Source organism: Mastigoproctus giganteus, chromosome 5 (genome assembly GCF_048544385.1).
Source record: "Mastigoproctus giganteus isolate SK-2022 chromosome 5, ASM4854438v1, whole genome shotgun sequence".
Classification (NCBI taxonomy): Eukaryota; Metazoa; Arthropoda; class Arachnida; order Uropygi; family Thelyphonidae; genus Mastigoproctus; species Mastigoproctus giganteus.
Genome location: NC_143579.1, coordinates 7,834,892 through 7,851,264, shown reverse-complemented (window position 1 = coordinate 7,851,264; position 16,373 = coordinate 7,834,892). Strand labels below are relative to the sequence as shown.

General features: G+C 38.0%; 1 protein-coding gene across 2 annotated transcripts in view; it reads right to left on the bottom strand.

Moving 5' to 3' along the window:
* LOC150085151 (uncharacterized) overlaps positions 1 to 16,373 on the bottom strand; it is a 274,128-nt gene that overhangs the window by 202,745 nt on the left and 55,010 nt on the right. For both annotated transcript variants that reach the window (XM_090373050.1, XM_090373051.1), the window contains exon 3: positions 8,796 to 8,988. In XM_090373050.1, the coding sequence (XP_090229176.1) occupies positions 8,796 to 8,988 (193 nt within the window). The remainder of the gene's footprint in view (positions 1 to 8,795; positions 8,989 to 16,373) is intronic.

Genomic DNA, 16,373 nt, shown 5'->3' with positions numbered 1-16,373 from the left:
TAAACGTTTGCCTGCTGCCCACCTCAGTGTGTTCCATCAACCATTGAAAGAAGACGATTTGTTTGTCTCCCGCTAATAAAGTCAATGCAGACTTGCATTTAAAAATTCTAATTTTTAAAGGAGCCAGATGGAAATGTTACTGCGAAGGAGATAATGGTAAAAGAACTAGATGAAATCTTTCGTAACGCAAAGAACCTCAAACAAAAAGTTTGAGGTTCTTTGCGATATTTATTTTGCCAAGGCCCAGAGAAGATGTCGTCGGCTATCAGAAATTGATTGATGAAAAGAGAAAATCAACACTGTTCAAATATTTCCATAACAAATTGTTTCTTCGTTGTGTATTTTATGTCAGAGGTTCCCAAACGTTCTCGGTTTATGGCACCCTTAGTGTCTCAGTAATTTTTTCACAGCGCACCTAGACCGAAAGAAATACCTAACAGTTCTGTTTATTAAGTAGTTAGGTCAAAACAACTTAATAAGAAATGTTGAAACTGTGAACTACCTCAAGCTAGTAGTTCGTGCAGTGTCCGACAGATGTCGAGTATCGCTGTGTTTCCCTCAAAAATTTTAAATATTCCACGGCACACAGTTTGGGAACCGCTGTTTTATGCAATAAACATTTAATTCCATAATTATTTTCATTATCTTTTACATGGTGTACAGTTAAAAAGTTATTTGAAAGGTATTTTTAAAATTCTTTATGGACATTCCTGAAGGTCAAGGACTGTTTCTGTTTTGCACAATGCATTCGTGGGACGAATTAATCGCGTTAATTGAGGTCAGCCTGTAATCATGTGTGGTTTTTCTTTGAATAATGGTAGAATGTATGGAAGTCCTGCAGTTTCATCACTGACATTTTATGAATTTTATTTCACATACTTGCTAATTGTTCTTTAGAGTGACATCCGTGGTATAAATCTTGTGCAACCACTTCATGGGTTTCATCTGCAACTAAAGCATTCGTAGAATTAAATGCAATTTGCAAATTTTCTGTGGTACGCATATGGCAATTAAATGGTGCAGAGGGTGCATTGTTCATCCATAATAATATATGTGCACGTGGACTTCCTCGATGTTGAAATTCAATGTGTTTAAAGAAATTCACAACATAATATTTACCAAAAGGACTATAGGTTTTCGATTTTAAAATTTTGAGTATACTCTCAACAATTTTATTAAAGTGTATGGCACACATTACGAGGTCTTCATTTATTAATGTAGCTCTTTCCATGTAAGGTAGATCATTAGTTGTAATTTCTCCTTTATATTTGAATTTGTACAAGTAATATGGACCATGTTGGTTCACACACACTCAACGTCAAGAACATTGCAGGTTTTCCTAATTGAAAAATCATGGCAAATACATCTCGTTTATGTTGACTCCAATAATATGTTAAATTGTAAACTGATTTTAGAAATGCCCAGTTAGACTCTAATGACTTGTTTATAAATTCTTTCGATTCCAATATAGAGCGAGTAATGTTAGCTATTATTCCTACTGATTTAAATGCAATTTGCAAATTTTCTGTGGTATGCATTCGCATAATTTTCATTGCCATATATAGCAAATGTTGGGGAGTTACTCCATGATGATCAGATCTATGAATTTCACTCGATGCCATCATAAAAGGAGTAATTTTCAATCCATTTTTAAATTTTTGTGCATGTCCCAAATATATATCTGGAAAAGAGAGTTCTTCTGCATGTATATCAAATATGAAACTTGTTGGAGATGATTTCTGACCTGGTGCTATACATAAATATTTATCTTCAGACCATAATAATGTTTGTTGTCGAATTAACAATAGTTCATCATCGTTGTTGACAAGTTCCACAATTTCATCTCAATGTTCCTGTTCACTATTATCATTTGTCCCCAAGAAATCGTCACTCACTTTTATGCCGTATAATTTATACAAAGGTGAATTTATCAAATACCGTAACCATATTTTCTCTATTTTCTTCTGCACACATCCTTGTAGATATGATGATTTATGTACGAGTCTTCATTTTATACGTATATTAATGGCAAAATCGTCATCTAATTCTCTAGGTAATTGATGAACCATCGTATTTACGTCATTGTATTTAGTTATCAAACGCTCAGTTACAACATCCAGTGGAGGCAAATGAGTAGGATATGTTGGATATATAAATCCATTTGACGTGGCCATGGTTGGTATCCAACCCTCTTTTAATGAAGTATGACATGTATTACGTCATGAAAGTACTCACTTCTTGTAAAGGAAATTCATTTTGAAGTAATTCATATTAAGTTGTTGGAAATGGTTTCAAATCTAATTGAAACCATAAAAGATCACAAACATTACCACTAAATCCAAATGGGTTTTTGTACACTAGTTTTTCAAACTCACTGTCAGCTTGTATAGACACTATAGGGGTGTAATCAGGAATTTCATTATTAGCCATTTCAAATTTTGCTTTTTTTCATCCACCATATTCCTTCTGCTGGAGTTTTAGATTCCTGATAAGTATCAGGCATAGTAGAACTCTGTGGTTGAATTTCATTATAATTCAGAATAATTTGAATGTCTAATTTCCTTTTCTTCCATTCATGATATTCCTTCATTATTTCAGCTCAAGTTTTTTTTGGGTGCAGTTTGAGAACTCTGGGGCATAATGAAACACTATTGTTGAATTTAATCTGGATTCACATTTCTGTCTAACTTCCCTTTCTTTCTTTCACAATATTCCTTTGAACGCTGGGCTATAGAGTTTGTTACGGTCACTAGCATATTAATCATTATGCTGATATAACGTAGGGTGTCACTGCAACTTGTTGCATCACTGCACTTGTTGTGTACAACTGAGGTTACTTGGGCACATGCATTGTACTTGTTGTGTCACTGCATGCAATAAGTACAATGCATGCGCATCAGGTTTTGTGACGATTTCTAGGTAACGTAATGCTTTTTTCCAAATAACGCCAGTAAAAACGTTTTTAACGTCAATAAGGTGATAACCAAATTTGTGCAAATTACTGAGAAATCAAATTGATATGAAGAGATATTGAGGTACGTATCTCAAGGAACTAGTCTGGCTTTATGTCAGATAGGTCCTTGAATGACGGAACCAATATGACGGAACTTGAGTACTGTATACAGGTCTGGAGGCCTCATTTCAAGAAGGATGTAGAGCTGCTGGAACGGGTACAGAGAAGGGCAACAAGATTAGTAAATGGAACAAAGGGTTGCTCTTACGAAGAAAGGCTTAAGTTTTGCAAATTACAGAGTTTGGAGACTAGGCACCGGCGAGGTGATCTGATAGAGGTGTATAAGGCTTTGAATGGTTTGAGCATGCTCAATGCCAATGGGATTCTTCATCTTTCTCAGAATAATCACCTCAGAGGGCATAAATTCAAATTGAGGAAGGACGGATGTCGGATAGATGTGCGGAAATTTGCCTTTGGCCAGCGGGTGGTTGGTTGGTTGGTGGAACCGACTTCCATCACTTGTTGTTGAAGTTGATAGCCTAAACAAATTTAAAGCTCAACTGGACAGGTATTTCGAACGAACGGAGGGGTGAAATGGGAGTGGTTTTTTTTTTTTTTTTTTTGGCTGATGCTGAATAAGCTTGCTTTCTTGCATCATATGCCTCTGCTAATGCTAATGCTAATATTCTGCGTGAGACAACTAATGGAAAAGTACAGAGAAGGGAAAATATTTGCACATGGTTTTTATTGAGCTGGAAAAGGCTTGTGATGGGGTTCCAAGAGAAGTGCTATGGTTAAGTGTTACTTCTGTAATACTTCCCATATGATGTATGAGAGTGGTTACAGAGTAAGGAGTGTTTGTGGAGAGACCAATGAGTTTTTTGTGAGGGAAAGTTTGTTGTTTGTTTGTTATTTGGTTTTTAGGAGCATTAGCAACTAAGGCCATATTGCTCCGGGGATATGCGGTGGTCATTCCCTGACCTTTCCGCATCCTCTGTATTCGGTGGTCACAGGCTCAAACCCCGGTCTAATCTAGAAGCGTGTGCTACACACCGCTGCTTTTGCCCACCTGGCTACGGAGGCACCGATGTGAAGGAAAGTTTACATCAGGGTTCCACTGCAAATCATTTTTTTCCTTGCAGTGATATCAGATGAGTTGACAGGGAATGTTCAGGATACAACATACATACAATATACCATAGTGCATGATGTTTGCTGATGACACAGTACTGACTGATCAATCAAAGAGATGGCAAACTAAAGACTGGAGGAAGGTATTGAAAGAAAATGAATTGAAGATTAGTATGGCTGAAACAGACTACCTGGAACCAGATGGAAAGAGAGGGGAAGATATGGTAATAAGGATAGGGAGCAGGAGGTAAAGCAGGCGAACTCATTTAAATATATGGGCTCAATAATGCAACAGAATGGGGATATGATATTGATGAAAATGTAACTAACAGAATTTGTGGTGGATGGCTAATGTGAAGACAAGCAAGTGAAGTGTTGCATGACTGACAGTTCCAATTAGGCTGAAGGATAAGTTTTATAAATTAGTGTTGAGGCCAGCTATGTTGTATGGTTTGCAGCAATGAGCATAAAAAAACAAAAAATTCATATGTGGCAGAAATGATTAGAGGAATCGGCAGAAGTACCAGAAAGAACAAAAGTGAGAATGAATATGTTGTACGAAGCCTAGGGGGTTGCACCAATCGAGGATAAAATAAAAGATGACTGAGATGGTTCAAAAATGTAAAGAGAAGGGGATCAAAGATGAACCAATAAACAGGATCCTGAATTTGTGGTGCAGAGTTTGTTTGTTTGTTTGTTATTTGGTTTTTAGGAGCATTAGCAACTAAGGCCATATTGCACCAGGATATGCGGTAGTCATTTCCTGACCTTTCCGCATCCTCCGTATTTGGTGGTGACGGGCTCGAACCCCGGTCTAATCAAGAAGCGTGTGCTATGCACTGCCGCTCCTTCCCACCTGGCTATGGAGGAGCCAGGAGTGCAGAGTAAAAACTGGCAGAAATGAGATTCTACGGAAACATGGATAGAAGCAATGGAAAGGGACACTGAGAAGTATGGAGTTAGTAGGAACTCTACCCAAAGGAGGACTCAAAAAGATCTCAAATAGATGGGATTGAGCTATTGAAGAAGAAGATTGCTCATTGCTACATACATGTACTTTTTCTGACAGAATTCCAGTTATCAGTTGATTCAACCACTGCTCATCTCAGTTGTCCGAATTATTTGCTATATGATTCCTTTTGCTTCAAAGGTGGCACACTTATACATATGCCCAATCTGATATTCCCTGTCAGAGACATAGTAATTTAGAATTTCCTCTTTTTGATCTGATCTTCTCTGGCTTAAAATCTCTTTACCACATTCTGTCAAATTCATCTGTTGCCTCTATCATTCTCCCAACTCCACTAATCACTTGGAACTCTTTAGTTCCTTGCTTGGAAACTTGACTTTCTCCAGTCTAACTTTCCTAACAATGAGGTAATATTCCTTGGTGATTTTAATGTTCACAACTCCAGCTGGCTTTCATTTTCTAACCACAGAAAACTAGCTGGTCAAGATGCTGACGCTTTTACAATTACTAATGACCTCGCACAGCTTATTCATTTACCTACCAGAATATCAGACAATCCTAACCAGACAGCCAACACGCTTGATCTTTTTTTTGTAAACAACTCTTCTAAGTACATGGCTAAGGTGACCCATCCTCTAGGCACCTCAGATCACAACTTGTTGATAGTCTCTTCTCCATGGAGCCTTTTTCTCGTAGCCATTCTCAACCCCATGTTGTTTGGCATTACAAGAATGCAAAATGGGATGATATATGTGAGATTTCTTTTCTTCTTTTCTTTGGTCAGATTACTGTTTCATCTCTTCTGATGTCAACATTTACTTAGATCATGTCAGCGAAATTATTCTTGTAGAGAGAGAGAATCCTTTTTTCACACTCCACCTCAATATCTTGTCTTTTATCTGAACCTTGGTTTTCCAATAAATGTGCTAAGGCTGTTCAAGAAAAGAATGTTGCATATCGTAATTTGTTTGTTATCCAATCTCCAGGTTGATTTTCCACCTACACAAAGCTCGCAACAATTGTAAAGCAGTTATTAATCAGTCCAAACTAGATTTCGAACAGGCTAAGATAGAAAATATGCTTCTTGACCAAATGGTACCCGAGCATTCTGGTCTCTTGCCAAAGCTATTGGCTGAAACTTTTGCCCACCTCTGTTCCTACCTCTGTCAAAACCAGATGGTTTTATTGCTACTTCAGCCAAAGGTAAAGCTACCTTGATAGCATCCTATTTTTCTTCCAACTCGTGTATTGATTATCTTGGTAAACCACCTCCCACCATTCCCAGTACACTTCATTCAGTGCCTCCTGTGGTATTGTGTAAAAAGGATGTCAGAAGGATTTTGATGAATCTTGATGCTAAGAAAGCTCCAGGTCCTAATGGTATTTATCCACTTCTTCTCAAAACATGTGCTCCTGAATTTACTCCTCTTCTGTGTCACTTTTTTTCCCTTTCTTATTCCAAAGATGTTTTTCCTTCTGCTTGGAAATTTGCTCATATCCAGCCAGTTTCTAAAAAGAGTGAAAAATCCCTCCCATCCAATTACCATCCCATTGCAATTACTTCTACTCTTTCTAAAGTAATGGAGAAATCAATTAACCACCAACTCTTAAACTATCTAGAAAACTTCCATCTGATCAATGATCACCAGTATGGATTCTGTCAGTGTCGATCCACTGGTGATATTCTGGCTTACATTACCAAAAAATTCAATGGAAAAGTTTGGTGAAAGTCAAGCAGTTGCTCTTGACATTTCATAGGATTTTGATTGTGTTTGGCATAAAGGACTTCTAAATAAGCTTCCATCTTATGGTTTGCCAACTATTTTTTGTAACTGGGTATCCAGTTTTCTCTCTGACCACTCACTGCAGGTGATAGTAGCTGGCTCTCTGTCTTCTGCCTTCTCCACTAATGCTGGTGTTACCCAAGGTTCAGATTTTTGTCCCACTCTTTTCCTCTTATATATTAATAATCTTCTTCCATTAACTGCAAATTGTATCCATAGTTTTGTTCATAATAGTATATTGCATTCCGCCTTACAGTTTGAGAAATCTTGCTTCAACTTCTCAAATATCCACTACCAATTCCTTAAATGCTGATCTTTAGATAAGTCTCTAGATGAGGCAAAGATAATGTAGTTGATTTCAATCCTTCTAAAACTCAGTCCTAAGAGTAGAAAATATGCTTCTTGACCAAATGGTACTCTTTTATGGTACTGATGGTACTGTTTTATATCTCGCAAAAAGGACTCTTCTGCTCCTATGCTTATCTTCAGTGACCCTCCGATTTCTAGGCAATACCATTTATCTTTATTGGGGATTACCCCAACTTCTAATCTCTCTTGGCTTAAGCACATTACAAATATTGCTTCCTCTGCATCTAAAAAACTGGGTTTTCTTTTTCACTCTTGGCATTACTTTTCTTCCAAACAGCTCTTCCCTCTGTACAAATCCACCCTACAATGGAATTTTGTTCCATCTGGTGCTGTGGCTGGAATGGAATCTCTTTGAATGGAATCTCTCGGGCTTCTAGATTCCATTCAAAAGAGGCCAGTTAGGTTAATTAATGACTTATCCCTAACAGTCTCTCCACTCTCTGTCCCACAAATATTCTGTTTCTGCTGCATGCCTTTTCCATAGATACTTTCATGGGCACTGTTCTTCTGAATTGGCTTCTATAATTCCCGCATTCTCTTCCAAAGCAATCCGAACAAGTGCCGCACCCAGTCAATATCCTTTTATTTCAACTTCAAACTCACAGAACCAACTTTTCTTCTTTATCCACTCGACTTCTGTTCTCTGTAACAACTTTCCTCCATATTTCCTGAAAGCCAAAAAATAAAAAAATAATAAAAAATAAATAATAATAATAAATAAATAAATAACATAATCATAAAATAACAAAAAAAATAATAAAAATAATAATAAGAAAAAAAAAAGACTTCTGACCCTTTTCATTTAGGGGTTTGAGTATTACAGCTCTGATTCATATTATCTAATTCAGGAGTTTCATAAAAATATATATATATAATTAGGCTAAATTTCATGCATCAATCTTATATTGTGGAGGCACACAGTTGCCTCAGTATTACACTAATCCTAATTGGGGATGAATATTACATTACATTGCTATAAGTATGCAAATACCCACCCCCCTTAGTATTTGGAAAAAATGAACCATAGAGAACATCCATGTGTCAGGAATTAAAATTTAAAAAAAAAATAATAAAAAACAATTGCATTCACCCTTTAATAGGCAGATAAATGAAATAAACTAGATGCTATCGTATGATTGCAGTGATGTTGAGCAGTAGTTGAATCACATCAAAATTCTTATGCTTTTACCTTCATTTGATTTCAATAATGGAAAAATTTTCTGATCTCACTGAAGCCCAAATGAACCGAGTTAATCATAAGCCCAAGATTTAAGCTATCAACTTCCACGATAGATAGAAGTCTGTTCCAGCAATCAACTACCTGCTGGCAAAAGGCTAAAGGCAGTTCTGGACTAAGTTGCTAATATCTTTTTAAGTTGTATAACATCACCAAAATAGATGAGTCCACTAAACAAAACAGAAGACAATACTAGAGAGCATTATTTCTTTCAATTTGGCTTTATAGTAATGTGAATGAACTGGTGCATTTAAACATGTAAATTTTAATAGAATATGCATTTGTTTCTAAACATTCTTGTAATACAATACAAAAAAAATTCTACAAACGCTACATTCAATTTAGGAATACCTGATGGTCTTCCAGTTTCCAGATCTCCATATTTTCAGAACATCGATCACAATATATGAGCTTATGGAGTTTATCTTTATGGTGATCCAGTTCTGACCGAGGAACAGGTTCATCGCAATGTGGACAGAGAATAATATTCCGCTGGCAGTGCATAGTATGCATAAGGAAATTTGTTGCAGAAATATTGCGTTTGCTGAAATTAAAAATAAAACTGAATTTTAAGACAAGTTTAAGAACAGAAAAAAGTGCTACTGCAAAAAAATATGAACAGGCAATTTTCTATATTAGGCAACTCGAGTTAACAAGGAAGTTTCCTGCAATTAAAACTAACTGAATTAAAATAAGGTACCCACTTGAATTGTTTTTAGTTTATATTTTAATAATATGAGATATAATCAAGTTTCTTGATGTTAGATAAAAATCAATACTATATTAGCTTTACAAAAGTTTCACACATCACTTTTCTCATTGCTAGATGAGAGCATTAGTGGTCACAGAGAGTAAGTGGATGATATAGTTAAAAAGGAGTATTAGTATTGGCCATGTGGTGCAAGGATTCACAAGGCTTTTGCTGCATCAGCCAAAAAATAAAATAAAACAAAACAAACTACCTATCTGACTCCCTTCTAGGATAGGTATCTATCCAGCTGATCTTTGAATCTCACCAAGTTCTCAGCTTCAACTACCCATGGAGGAAACTTATTCCACTAATCAACAGCAACAGTTAGAACAGTGTGTACAGGTATGGAGACGTCGTCTAAAAAGAGATACTGAAATTCTCAAAAGTGTCCAAAGATGGGCATCCACAAGCTAATATCTGTAAAATGGTGATCATATGAGGAAAGACTTTGATTACGAGGGCTACAGAGCTTGCAACCAGACACAGAGGTCCAGACTGAAATCTATAAGGCTTGGAGAGAGAGAGAGAGAGAGAGAGAGAGAGAGAGAGAGAGAGAACAGTAAAATTAATGACTTTTCACTATTATAAAGGATTCCAAAACTAGGAGTCACAAATTCAAATTACTGGCAAAGAAGTTTAGACCTGACTGCAGAAAGTTTTCTTTTAGCCTGCAAGTTGTTGATTGCTGGAATGGATTGCTTCCACGAGTGGTTGAGAATGATAGTTGGAGAAATTCAAAGGTCAACTGGATAATTACCTAAGTGAGAAGGGAAGCATATAATTAGTCTGTTTTCTTATATACTTTTAGCAAAAGCAAAACATAATTAGCAAAAGCCTGTGGCTTCTTTGCATTATACAGCTAACACTCACTGACTTAAAGGAAATTTCTTGCAATCCAGTCTAAACCTCTTTCTTTGTATTTCACTTCACCCTCATTCATTTTGCTTTCTCCTCTGAGTCTTATATACAGTAAACCGTATCTGTATTCGCGGTGGCTGATTTAAACCTAAAAAAAATGTGGATTTTAAAGCGCCGTGAGCATTTTCCGCCATGAAAAAAACATGGGCATGGCTAAAATCATTTTGCCCAGTCCACAGAGTAGTACAGTCAGTCGTCCTATAACACGTGTTTACACTACACGAATTCGATCATACACGATTTATAAATAGGGGAACGATATCGTATATAACACGAACCGAATTCGATTAAGCATGATTCGCCTTTGTGATTACAAGAAATGGCAGTCGGACAGGAATCACCCCCAACTGAACACAACACGATAGGAATGAAGAGAAGATTCTGAAAATGTATTTATTTTTTTATAGCAGTGAAGGGGAAACACATTTCACCATAATTTTGCCTTTGGCCAGCGGGTGGTTGGTTGGTGGAACCGACTTCCATCACTTGTTGTTGAAGTTGATAGCCTAAACAAATTTAAAGCTCAACTGGACAGGTATTTCGAACGAACGGAGGGGTGAAATGGGAGTGGGTTTTTTTTTTTTTTTTTTGGCTGATGCTGAATAAGCTTGCTTTCTGGCATCATATGCCTCTGCTAATGCTAATGCTAATAATGTAAAATTCCAGCAATCGATATTATCACAAATGCAATTAGATCGAGTTTATAACAGATTCCACTAGCAGGAACGCAACTGGAAATTGTTTTTATTGTTTTATGGTAGTAACCCCCAGAAATGTGCTTTAGTAAAATGTGAGCTAGTGAGGTGTTAATAGAGTTGTCTCTGCCTTTATGGTGTTGTTTATTCAGTTGCTACACGCTCACAGCTTTGTTTATGTGCAGCAAGCATGCCTCCTCATTTTGTAATTGTGCTTTATTCCCTAAAAATGAGTAAAAATAACTTAAAAGGTGTAAAAAGGAAGCGTCCTGTGCTCAATGGGTGGGGTGGGGGAATGACAAAATCGCGAGCACGGATGTTTCACGCTAATCCTTGTTCAGTACTTAGCTTCAAAATCTTTGCCTTTCAAAGTTCTGCTTCTTATTGATAACGCGCCAGACATTCAAGCAGTCTAGAATTTGACCACCCAAACGTTGAAATTGTTTTTGCCACCCAACACCTCCGTAGCCGAGTGGTCAGGAGCTGGAGTGCAGTAGCACACGCTCTTTGAGCAGACCGGGGTTCAAGCCCCTGACTGCTGAATACGGTCGCTCTGCCAACCCGCACTAGACCAGCATGGCAGATTATTTGGCAGTCCATTTCCCTCAGCATGAATTGTTGAGGAGGCTTCCATCCTGCAGTGGGCTGATAATGGCTGCACTTTACCATTACCACATCACTTTTACAACCGCTAGACCAAGGTGTGATTTCTGCATTTAAGTCCTACTATTTTAGGAGAACTATTACCGGCTTAATTGAAAAAAATGGAAAGGGAGTCAGGCTTAACTGTAAGCCAAAGTTTTAAAAATTATAACATTGCAGATTGCCTGATCAACATCAATACATCAGTTGATGAGATAAGTGCATCTACAATTAACGTGTGTTGGCGAAAATTGTGGGCAGAAGTGGTTGTTGCTAAAACAATCCCTAATGTCAATGAACTGGTTGCCAATATTGTAGAAATCGCACAGGGAATAGAAGGCAGGGGCTTTGAAAACATCGATGCAACAGACATTCAGGAACTTATTGAGACTCATGCAGATGAACTTACAATAGAAGAGTTGGATGAATTAGTAACAAGGTCAAATGAAAACCAAAATGATCCTGAGGAGGAAGTTCTCGACATTGTTAAACCAGAGTTAAATAGTAAGTCATTAAAGGAAATCTTTAGCCTCTATATACAACTTTCAGAAAAGGTGACGGAAACGGATCCTAATTTGGAAAGAAGCATCAAGTTTAAACGAGACCTAGAACAATTACTCTTGCCTTACGGGGAAATTCAAAAGGAGAATGGGATCTACTCAGTTATATTAAAGGAGGCAGTAAAGGTAGCAAGCAAACTCTTAGCTATAATTATGAGAGCATCCTTGGACTCAGGAGAAGTCCCCAACGACTGGAGATGTGCGAATGTATCTCCAATTCACAAAGGGGGATCGAAGGGTGACACGAGTAATTACAGACCAGTTAGTTTAACTTCTGTTCTGGGTAAAATAATGGAGTCGCTGGTTAAAGATGCATTGCAGGATCATCTAGGCAAGACTAAAGCAATATTTCAAACACAGTATGGGTTTGTTAAGGGAAAGTCTTGTCTAAAAAATTTGATTGGATATTATGATGTGGTTACAAAGGAACTGGATGGGAAAAATAATTTTGATATCATATACTTAGATTTCAGTAAAGCTTTTGATATTGTTGTGCATAAAAGGCTACTGTACAAATTGGAGCAGAATGGTATTAAGGGTAAGTTGCAACAATGGATAAAAGGATGGTTGAGTGGGAGAAGAGACAGAGGGTGGTAATCAATGGGTGCTGCTCTTCGTGGACTAATGTTATTAGTGAAATCCCACAGGGTTCAGTGTTGGATCCACTGTTGTTTTGTATATTTATCAATGATATTGATGAAGGTATATTAGGCTTAGTGTCGAAGTTTGCAGATGATACAAAGGTTGGCAGGGCTGTTAATGACGGTAATTTCAGTGTGCCACGGCAACAGGATCTAGAAAATTTGGGCAGATGGGCTGAGAAGTGGCAACTGAAGTTTAACATTGACAAATGCAAAGTACTGCTTATGGGTAGAAGTAACCACAGAGAAACGTACCAACTGTGTGATACTACACTTAAGGTGGTAGAAAATGAAAAAGACCTGGGAGTAATTGTGCAGTCAGATATGAAGTTTTCTGAGCAATGCAGACAGGCGGCCAGGGCAGGTCATGGGGTTTTGTCAATGATACACAGGAATTTTGCTAGCAGGGAAAAGGAGGTGATTGTTCCTCTGTATAAGGCAATGGTCAGGCCATGCCTTGAGTACTGTGTACAGGTCTGCAGGCCTCATTTTAACAAGGATGTATATTTGCTTGAGCATGTACAGAGAAAGGCAACAAGATTGGTGAGGGGAATGAAGGGATCCTCTTACCAAGAGAGGCTTAAGTTCTGCAAATTGCAGTGGCTGGAGACTAGGCACCTGCGCGGTGATCTGATTGAGGTGTATAAGGCCTTGAATGGATTGAGCACGTTGAATTCTGATGGGATTCTTCCACTTGTTCAGATCACGAACCTAAGGGGGCATAAATTCAAATTGAGGAAAGACAGATGTAGAACAGATGTGCAGAAATTTGCCTTTAGCCAGCGGGTGGTTAATTGCTGGAACAAACTTCCACCAGTCGTTGTGGAAGTTGATAGGTTAAATAAATTTAAGGAGGAACTGGACAAACATTTAGAGGGAATTTTGTCAATTTTTTTTTTTTTTTTTTTTTGGCTGATGATGCATAAGCTCATACACTTGCTTTCTTGCATCACATGCCACTACTACTACTTCTAAACTTCTTAGATTAATCAAGCATTCTTCCTCTGTTTTCAAGAGTGACAAAGTTATAATTCTTCTTTACAAGCAACTTATACTTCCCATTTTTGATTACTGTGATATTATCTGGTCTCCACAACAGAAATATCTTTCTCACAGGCTTGAGAGAATTCAAATTAAATTCATTAAATTCTTATGCTAGCGAAATCACATTGTCTTTCACCGTCGTAATTATAGAGCTCTTTGTGGTCACTTTAGAATAATTCCTCTTCACTCTAGATGACAACTCCATGGGTCTCCTTTAGTTTACAATATCATAAACTCTGTTATCGATTCTCCATCTCTTCTCGACAAATACCTTTCGCTATACCCCGTTTGATTTCTCGTTATAAAATTATTTTCTCACTGCCTGTTCCTCATACTCATCACTTACTTGGTATTCACCACTTACTTGGTTTGATCCTTGAGGATGTCACAGACATTCTCTCAGATATGCCAGTCAAGCTGTACTGTCTACCTGGGAGTCTAAAACACTGATGGAACTGATATTCGGGTGACATCCAAGTCAAGTAGACCCAATTTCGCTGAAGTCCAGAGGGTCTATGACAGCCAAATGCTCTGCTTGCACCTTTGTGATGGTAGGACTGTTAATAACCCTGGGTATAACCTCCATGCACAAGTACACTGTGGGTGACCCAGGTATGAACCAACGTAAGCAGGGGTCGAGCTGTGGTGCCCACACCACATGGAGGAATGCCGCCCCTCTGTGTTACTAGGCAATACTAGGTAGTAGATGACTTATCAACAGGTGCAATACCACTACTTGGCTTATTGGAGGCTTGAAGTGGTGGAACCCACATTTAGTCTCCAGAGCTAAGTTCCGGTCAACCCTTCCCCATCTCTTCCATCATGCAGTATGACTGATGACTTGAGGTTATTGCAAAAGCCTCAAAACTTCTGAGGCTTTTGCAATTTCTAATGACCTTGCACAGATTGTTCATTTACCTACAAGAATACCGAACAATCCTAACCATACAACCAACACGCTTGATCTTTTTCTCACAAAAAACCCTTCTAAGTACACGGTCGAAGTGAGTGGTCCTTTAGGTGCCTCAGATCACGATTTCGTTATTTTGTCTCTTCTCCAATGGAGCCTTTATCTCATGGCTCTTCCCAAACTCATATTGTTTGGCATTACAAGAATGCAAAATAGGATGATCTGTGAGATTTCTTTTCTTCTTTTCCTTGGTCGGATTACTGTTTCAAAACTTCTGATGTCAATGTTTGCTCAGATTATGTCAGTGAAATTATTCTTATAGGAATGGAATCCTTTATTCCACATTCCACTTTAAAATCTCATCCTTTATCTAAACCTTTGTTTTCCAATAAATGTGTTAAGGCTGTTCAAGAGGATTGTTGCCTATCGTAATTGGCTTGTTTCCAATTCTTCAGTTTCATTTTCTGCTTACACAAAAGCTCGCAACAATTGTAAAGCAGTCATTAATCAGTCCAAACTAGATTTTGAATAGGCTAAGAGTAGAAAACTTGCTTCTTGTCCCTAATGGTAGCCAAGCATTCTGGTCTCTTGCCAAACTATTGGCCGCAACTTTTGCCCATCTCTGCTCCTACCTCCGTCAAAACCAGATGGTTCAGTTGTCACTTCAGCCAAGGATAAAGCTAACCTGCTAGCATCCCATTTTTCTAACAACTCATGAATTACTGACCTCAGTAAAACACCTCCCACCATTCCCAACACACTCCATTCAATGCCTCCTGTGGTCTTCCATCAAAAGGATTTCGACGAATCTCGATGCTAAGAAAGCTCCAGGTCCTGATGGTATTTCTCTGCTTGTTCTCAAAACCTGTGCTCCTGAACTTACTCCTGTTCTTTGCCTCCTTTTTTCACTTTCTTATTCCAAAGGTGTTTTTCCTTCTGCTTGGAAATTTGCTCATTTACAGGCAGTTCTTAAAAATATTGACAAGTCCTCCCCATCCAATTATCGTCCCATTGCAATTATTTCTACTCCTTCTAAAGTAATGGAGAAATCAATTAACCGCCAACTCATAAACTACCTAGAAACCTTCCGTCTGATCAACGATAGCCAGTATGGATTCCGTCAGTGTCGATCGACTGGTGATATTCTGGCTTATGTTATCCATTTATGGACAAATCCAATGGAAATGTTTGGTGAAACACAAGCTCTTGACATCTCAAAGGCTTTCGATCGTGTTTGGCATGGATGTCTTCTAAACAAGCTTATGGTTTTCCATAAGCTTGTTTATTGGTTCTCCAGTTTTCTCTCTGATTGCTCACTGAGGGTGATGGTAGATGGCTCTCTGTCTTCTAATTTCTCCACTAATGCTGGTGTCACCCAAGGTTCAGTTCTTCCCCCCCCACTCTTTTCCTCTTGTATAGTAGTAGTGGCATGTGATGCAAGAAAGCAAGTGTATGAGCTTATGCAGCATCAGCCAAAAAAAAAAAAAAAAAAAAAAAACACCATTCCCTCCAAATGCCTGTCCAGTTCCTCCTTAAATTAATTCAACCTATCAACTTCCACAACGACAGATGGAAGTTTGTTCCAGCAATTAACCACCTGCTGGCTAAGAATTTCTGCACATCTATTCTACATCTGTCCTTTCTTAATTTGAATTTATGTCCCCTTAGGTTCGTAATCTGAACAAGTGGAAGGGTCCCATCAGAATTCAGCGTGCTCAATCCATTCAAGGCCTTATACACCTCAATCAGATTACCACGCAGGTGCCTA